At 39.3% G+C, this 8017-nt stretch overlaps 1 protein-coding gene across 1 annotated transcript in view; it reads right to left on the bottom strand.

Annotated features, from left to right (window-relative positions):
• Positions 1–210: 210 nt before the first annotated feature.
• The window catches only part of GDF10 (growth differentiation factor 10), a 27744-nt gene continuing 19937 nt past the window's right edge, over positions 211–8017 (bottom strand). The window contains exon 3 of the mRNA XM_018567448.1: positions 211–402. Within this exon, the coding sequence (XP_018422950.1) occupies positions 211–402 (192 nt within the window). The remainder of the gene's footprint in view (positions 403–8017) is intronic.

Below are 8017 nucleotides of genomic sequence, written 5' to 3'. Positions count from 1 at the left end.
GTTCTTTATACCACAAAATTACTGACCAAGAACGTAATGTGTCCAGTGGCACATAAATGTATTCAAATGTTTTTGCCTGAAATGCTTCTGTAATTGCCTATCTCTAGCAATCCTTGAAGGTTGATGGAGGGCAAACAATGGCTCGAATACAGGCCTCAACTGTCCATGACCTGCTGACAATAGAGGATTTAACGTAAGTCTCTTGGTTTATTATCTGCAGGAGCAGCTCTCTACAGACATGTTGGGGTAGATTTTCAACACCACATTTCGGCTTTCGTCCAAGAACAGCACACTGAGAGAACTCATTTTTTCAGGTGTACAGCATGGCTCTGGGACTCCAGGAATTATCCCCACAGCCTTGACAATGCTCTGGATGGTTGCGTGGTTGGAAGGTCGAACAACCTGTTGGGAAAAAAAACAGATCAGATATTTCCACTAGGGAAATTCCCAAGTTCTTCAACAGGCACAAGACAGCAGTCTTCAGTGAAGACAGCTTTAATCAAATGATAAAAGATATAAGCAGTGACCATTGTAACTACTTTAAGGAAAAGTGAACTTTAAAACAAAGTGCATTTATTCTATAGGCCTCTTTAAGATGACATCACTGATTCCTCCTTCCCTGTGCAGAGATTAATACTTAACAAGTTCAGATTGGCCCAGCCTCCGTTTTTGGTTTACATCCTGCGGCAAACTTCTCCTTTTCCTCCTCCTTATCCTAATTGACTTCTCCTCTGTCTCTTTTGCTTTCTGTCCTGGAGACACAACTGAAAGTATGAAAAAATCTCTCCATATTGGGGGAATACTTTCTAACACAATTGTCACTGAACCAGGTCCCTATTGGAGATTTCCCCTTGCCTCACTGGTGGAAATTGTAAACAACTGGATTTACCAACTCTTTCTCTCCCAGTATTAATAGCCACACTAATGGTTGGGAACTATGCTGATGGGTTCTAGATCATGTGTTCATCATGAGAGCCTCACATACAAAGAGGCACAGTGACATCTTAAGAGGCAGAATTTTAAGCTTTAAAATTCACCTGGAATAAGCATTTTTAAAACATTTTTTGTTGGGTTGTCAGCATATAATAAAAAATATTAGTAGAGAATTTATTTAAACAGTACAGCAAATAAAATCTGTATATGCCCTACCAATGCAACATTTACATAATTTGGGTACCTTTTTTATATATTTACCCCAAAATCGACAAAGTCAGCTGCTAAAAAGGATTAAAATGATATTACATTAGTTTATTAGTCCAGTAGACAAGACGTCAAAAAAAACAAAAACGTAGTATTGCAGTGTGCAATGATACCTTTCTTATTGGACTAACAAAATATATAGAAGACAAGCTTTCAAGATGAACCTCTCTTCTTCAGGTCAGAAGCAATACTGATCAACATGACAGTCAGTTAAGACAGGAAGGTCGAACAGTATATACACACGGTAAATGTATTTAAAAAAAAAAAAAAAAAAACACTTTTTGTTCTTAATGGAGGGTCTGGATCTGGGGGGAGGGGGGGCAGCGGACGAGCGTACACTCCCCCCCATTCTGCACCATACCAGGCCACATGCCCTCGACTTGTGGAGGGTTCTTTTCCAGGGGTCCCATATCGATAAGGACAATGGCTTATTCCCTGCAACCCTGACCCGGTGGTTTTGGGGGTCTGCGGGCAGGGGGACTTATCTGAATCACCCCCTTGTGAATGAGAGGGGGTAGTTGTTACCCCTACTCATTCGCCAAATAAAAAAAAGTCAAATTATAAATAAAAACACCACACCGTAAACAAAAGTAATTTATTTGAGAAAAAAAAAACTGCAAAGGTTTTTGGCAAGTCTTCTATTCAAAAAAAATTTTTTAAATTGTCCATTGATGTAATCCAAAGGTCAATCACGTCGTCCAGCGAAGTAGATCCACATTAATCATAATGGATGATGGGCGCCAACTTGCCAAAAGAAAAAAACTCGACACCCACTGACCTGTCTTATCCCGACAAACAACGCAGCAAAATGACAGCACTGATCTGAATGTAAACAAAAGGGTGGAGTGAGTTGTGACATCACTGGACTTGTTCCGCCCATTTGTTTACATGCTAATTGGGATTTCTGACTCCGAATGGCATTCGGGTACTTCCGAATGGTAGTCGGGAATCCCAAATAGCATTCATCAGCAGAGCTATCATAATTTTCTTTTCTTTTTAATAAAAGACTTGTCAAAAACCTTTTGTGTTTTGTTTTTTTTTTTCTCAAATAAAGGACTTTTGTTTATGGTGTGTGAATTTACTTATTTACAGATTCAGAAAACCCCCCCTGCCCACAGACCCACAGGGCCAGGCTTGTGTGGAAGAGGCCCTTGTCCTCAACAGACCTAAAGACTCTGGTATACATTTTGGAAGGGACTCCATGCTTTTTTTTTAATTATTTTAACGCTCAAAAAAATTAATTTCTGACATTCTGAAAAAAATTTGTATGCATCTGAAATTTTAGTTTTTTGGAAAAAATTTCAATATTTTTTTATTAGGAAATTCAGATGTATCCGAATGTCTGAATTACTAAAAATTTGTCTGAATTAGTTCTATTCGGAACAAAACAGATCGCACATGTCTACCTGTCATGCAGTTGTGTAACTTCCCATTAATTTCTAATAGTGATCTACTGCTGTCTGCAATTAGCCAACAATAGAGGATCTCCTGCTGTATGGAGAGACTGGACAGAGTTACAACAGCTCTAACTAAGCCTCCCTATTGACAGGAAGTGTGGTGACAGTCACTGTATTCCTAATGTAAACATTATGCAGAAGCATAATGTTTACTTTCCCTTCTATGAAGCAATCTGTAGAAGCTTTGGAAGCCCAGGAGCTGATTGTTCCAGGACTTGGTCGTAGCACTGAACTCCGGCTGCTTACGGGGGTGTTGGATGATCTCAGCCGCCTCTTCAAAATGGCACTGGGATGAATAGCCCCTGTTCCAGCACTGGCTGGGACTCAAGTGGTTAAGAAGAAATCTGCAGGACAACAATCTCAAAAAAAAAAAAAACAAGTCAAAACAGTCAATTGTCTGACTTCAAGTGAGATCAGCAAGATCAGCAAGACATAACTACTGCACAGTACTAATAAGCTGGAAATAGAGACTCCCGATATACATACACAGAAACAATTTACAAAGAAATTTGTTTTTTCAAATTTAATAAACGCATTGATAAGATTTGAATTAAGCAGATCTCTTTAGAATTTAGACGTGTAAATGTAAAAACATACAAAAACTTTAAGAACAAAGGCACTCAGTGGGAGCTATGCTGTTCCTGTTTCCAGTTCTATCTTTACCACTGACAGTTGTAAAACAAAGAGATGAAGGAGGTGGCCTTACATTGTTTTGCCATGTTTGACTGTTAAGCTGGCCATACACTGAGCAGATTTTGGCCAGTTCATTGAGAACCTGAGCCATGTGTGGCCCTGTTGGCACACCCCTGCTCGCTCAACAGAAGTCCACATTTCAACTTTTGTCAAAGAAGCTGGTCTGAACTTTCGGGCGAACAGTGCCGGCATCCAATGCATCCAGCACCAGCTGTTGAATACAAAAGGCAGCAGTAGGAGATTTGTTCATCTATGCTGTTTAGCGTGGATGAAGGAATCTGTGAGATTTTTATCCTTCACTAATCTATTAAGGGTTTATTTAGAAACAATTCATGGTGTCCTGGGTGAATATATGCACAAACAAACTTTTTTTTAGTTTTTTCCTTTTCAAATGTAAATACATTTAAATGTTCTGATTTTAATATTGAATTATGGCCACTAGATGGTGCTGAGGAGCAGAGACAATAATTCTCCTTTTTTTCTATACACCTGTAGTGCCATCTAGTGGCCATAATGCAGTAATATTCTCGGAACATTCAAATTGAATTACACTTGTAAAGTGTAAAATTTGCAAAGGACAAATATTCACAGATACTCGCAGGGCGAAAAGCCCTGCACATTGTTTTTAAATCAACCCCTTAGCGTAAGGTCAACCTTAGAAACATGGAGATCCCATGAACTGTTTTTCGTCTTCACAGAAGGGAGGTATTGCATTTTTGCACTTTTAGAGGGTATTTTATGTAGCCAGCTATCGGGACAGAGTTATTTACATTTACTGATCTTCTGATGCTTTCGAAATACAATACTACAGAATTCCTACGAAACTCACGTTTTATGGTTTCAAAAGGGAAAGTGTTACCATTGAACTTCAGGAGCTGTGTATTCTAAAAATTTTGGTTGTGGCAGTGGGAAACATGCGCAGTAGCGCACAGGACTGTTATAAGAGGGGCTGAAAACATTGCCTATTGGTGGGTAAGCCATTAAAGCTGAAATCCAGTGAAAGCACAATTTTAAATTTGAATTGCTATTTAATTTTTTTCCAAGGGAGGCAATTAAGTCTTTAAAAAGTATTTTTATACTTTAAAAGTTTTCCAAACTTGCCAGTTAATAAATTCTCCTTTTAAATTCCAGCAAAAATAAAGGTCCCTTAAGCAGTGTAAGAATTGTGTATAAATATCTTCTCTAAATACTCAAGAATGCCCCCGAGACTAGAATGAATATTCTTACAAAAACAAAGCACATCTTGTGTCACAGAATGACACACACACAAAAAATTTCTGTTATGTGTTAAAGGAGTAAAAAAACAACTGTGTGTGACATTTGTGACTTGAGGACAGTTAGCCTGAAATCTCTTTTTAGATGGCATTTGGTTTAATGGTCACATCCATTGAATACTGTCCATGATAGTTTTTTTTTTTTGCACTTAGTTACATTTTAGGACAGGCTTTCGGGTTGGGGGTGTGTCTTCCATCCAAGCAGTATTGATATACAAAGCCTTAACAAAATGTAAAGCCCACTGGCTTGGTGGTTAGCATCTCTGCCCTGCAGCACTGGGGTGCCTGATTTGAACCCTGGTCAGGACACTATCTGCATGGATTTTGCATGTTCTCCCTGTGCTTGCATGGGTTTTTCCCCCAAAGGCATGCTGGAAGGATAACTGGATCCTGTCTAAATCAACCCTAGTATGTTTGTACATGCAATTGAGGTATGGACCTTGGATTGAAAACAACTTGAGGAGAGGGACTGACATCAATGATGTAAAATGCTATAAAAAATACCCGTAATAGCAATCTCGGAATAAAAGAAACATACAAATAGGTTACCAAAAGAAGCAAGAAAGTTAACTAGATAAGGGAAAGAGTAAAGCTTATCCTGTATCGGTAAAGAGCAAAAGAATGACTGATTCTCCCATCCACATTAAACAGCACAGATAGGGAAATCTCCCCTGATGGCTATTGTATGAAATCTATTAGTGTGTTATAATATACCCCTTATATTGGTGATTGGTAGAAAATGCTTCTTTTGTGCGCTTACATTGATCGACAGTGGGAAAAATGCTTACCGATATTGATGGTCAGTGGAAAAAATGCCCAACAACATTGGTGGTCAGTGGAAAAAATGCCCCCCAACATTGGTGATTGGAAAAAAACCTCACCAACATTGGTGGTCAGTGGGAAAAATGCCCCCCAACATTGGTGGTTAGTGGAAAAAAGTCCACCAACATTGATGGTCAGTGGGGAAAGTCCTGAAGGACCCACTGCATTGGTTGTCTGTGGGACTTTGGTATTTAGGGTGAGAAGGAAGTTCTTCCATTAGTGTTCAGTGGTTACGTACATCAACTAGGAGTTGCTGAACACATTCTGATGCCACCACCGACTCTTCATAGGGGGTCAGTTTTTTAAAGCAGGGATGTGGCCTAACTATGACCACACTGCTGCTTTTTTATTAGAAGTTCCTCTGGCATTTTAATAAAATGTTACTGTGGGTATTATAAATGCAGTTTTATACTTTGCTTGATTCGAGACTCGGAATCAAACAATGGTCCATTCATTTTAATGAATAAGGGGGGAAAATGTGCAGGGAGGAGAAGGAAACCCTTCACATCACCTGTTTAGTGCTGCTGTCCTATACGCTAGTGTTATGCAGAAAGGGGGAATGGCAGGATCCACAATATTCATTTTATAAATAGAATATAAAATGAGAAAGCAGTGTAGAGTATTTCCAGAGATGTCCAATGATGTGCACAGTGGGGAAACGGATTTCCTGTATAAATGGGCCCCTTAGTGACATCAGTGCCAGGCTATGTTGCCATGTCAGGCAAAGATCAATCCACCCATGCAGTAAGCCCACAATAGAGGATACAGCCTGGGTATCTTCATTTACTGAAAGTTGCATTTGGCCTCTAATGTCCTGGGGCCCATTACAAGAAAGCGAGGCAGACGGAAATGCAGAAGTAATTTTAACAACATTAAATTACAAAATGGTATATGTGGCAGTCATATATGTTGCAGAATTTTTTAGCAAGTGAAGAGCTTTCCTTAAAGCTGAACACAAGACCTGCAGGGTTATTCACTAAAGGGTTAAAAGTTTGGAGAAGGCAGGAGAAGTGAACTATCTAGGACAACATAGCTGAATTGGAAAGTGAGCTGAATTGGAGAATTTTTCCAAATTAACTATTTTGCCCTAGATTGTTCACTTCTCCTGCCTTCTCCAAACTCTTCACCCATTTGTGAATAACCCTGTAGGATGCTTTTCTATTATGTCTGTCCTATGTAATGTCAAGGAGAATATGGCCACAGGGGGGTGCTGTTCTACATCCAGAAAAGATTCCACTTATTTTACAGATGCTCCTATAATAAAAATAAATGTATAGTCCATTCTGACATATTATACATCTTTATTTAGATGGATGGGCTTTAGTTTGGAGAATTATTATATATAGTACACAGAACTGTAAAGTAAAAGTGTTAATAGTTTATTTTTATCAATTAACAAAATGGAAGTAAATGAACAGAAGAGAAATCCACATCAAATCAATACTTGATGTGACCACCCTTTGACTTCAAAGCAGCATAATTGTTTTCTCGGTACACTTGCACAGTTTTTGAAGGAACTTGGCAAATAGGTTGTTCCAAACATCTTGGAAAACTAAGCACAGATCTTCTGTGGGTTTAGACTGCCTCAAATCCTTCTGTCTCTTCAAGTAACCCCAGATAGACTCGATGATGTTGAGATCAGGGCTCTGTGGGGGCCAAACGATCACTTCCAGGACTCCTTGTTCTTCTTTACGCTGAAGATAGTTCTTAATGACATTGGCTGTGGTGTCATTGCTGCTGCAGAATACATTGGGGGCCAATCACACGCCTTCCTGATGGTATGGCATGATGGATAGGTATCTGCTTGTATTTCTCAGCATTGAGGACACTATTGATCCTGACCAAATCTCCAACTCAATTGGCAGAAATGCAGCCCCTCACTTGCAAGGAACCTCCACCATACTTAACTGTTGCCTGCAGACACTCATTATTGTCCCACTCTCAAGCCCTTTGGCAAACAAAGGCTACAGCCAAATATTAAAAATGTTGACTCATCAGTCCAGAGTCTGGGCCAGCATTTCTGCAAACGGAGTTGGACATCAGGTCAATGATGTCCTCAATACTGAGAGCTACAAGCAGATACCTATCCATCATGCCATACCATTTGAGAGGCGTGTGAATGGACCCAAATTTATTCTGCAGCATAACAATGACCCCAAACATGCAGCCAATGTTATTAAACACTATCTTCAGTGTAAAGAAGAACAAGGAGTCCTGGAAGTGATGGTTTGGCCCCAACAGAGCCCTGATCTCAACATCATGGAGCCTCTCTGGGATTACATGAAGAGACAGAAGGATTTGAGGCAGCCTACATCCACAGAAGATCTGTGCTTAGTTCTCCGTGATGTTTGGCACAATCTACCTGCCGAGTTCCTTCAAAAACTGTGTGCCAGTATACCTAGAGGAATTGATGTTGGTTTAATGGGTGGTCAAACCAAATATTGATTTGATTTGGATTTCTCTTCTGTTCATTTACTTTCCATTTTGTTAATTGATAAAAAAATAAATTATTAACACTTTTATTTCTGAAACCATTCTTACTTTACAGCATTTTTTCACACCTGTTTAAAA

This window comes from Nanorana parkeri, unplaced genomic scaffold, assembly GCF_000935625.1.
Source record: "Nanorana parkeri isolate BGI_ZX_2015 unplaced genomic scaffold, ASM93562v1 scaffold1050, whole genome shotgun sequence".
Taxonomy (NCBI): Eukaryota; Metazoa; Chordata; class Amphibia; order Anura; family Dicroglossidae; genus Nanorana; species Nanorana parkeri.
This window is presented reverse-complemented; position numbering and strand designations above follow the sequence as displayed.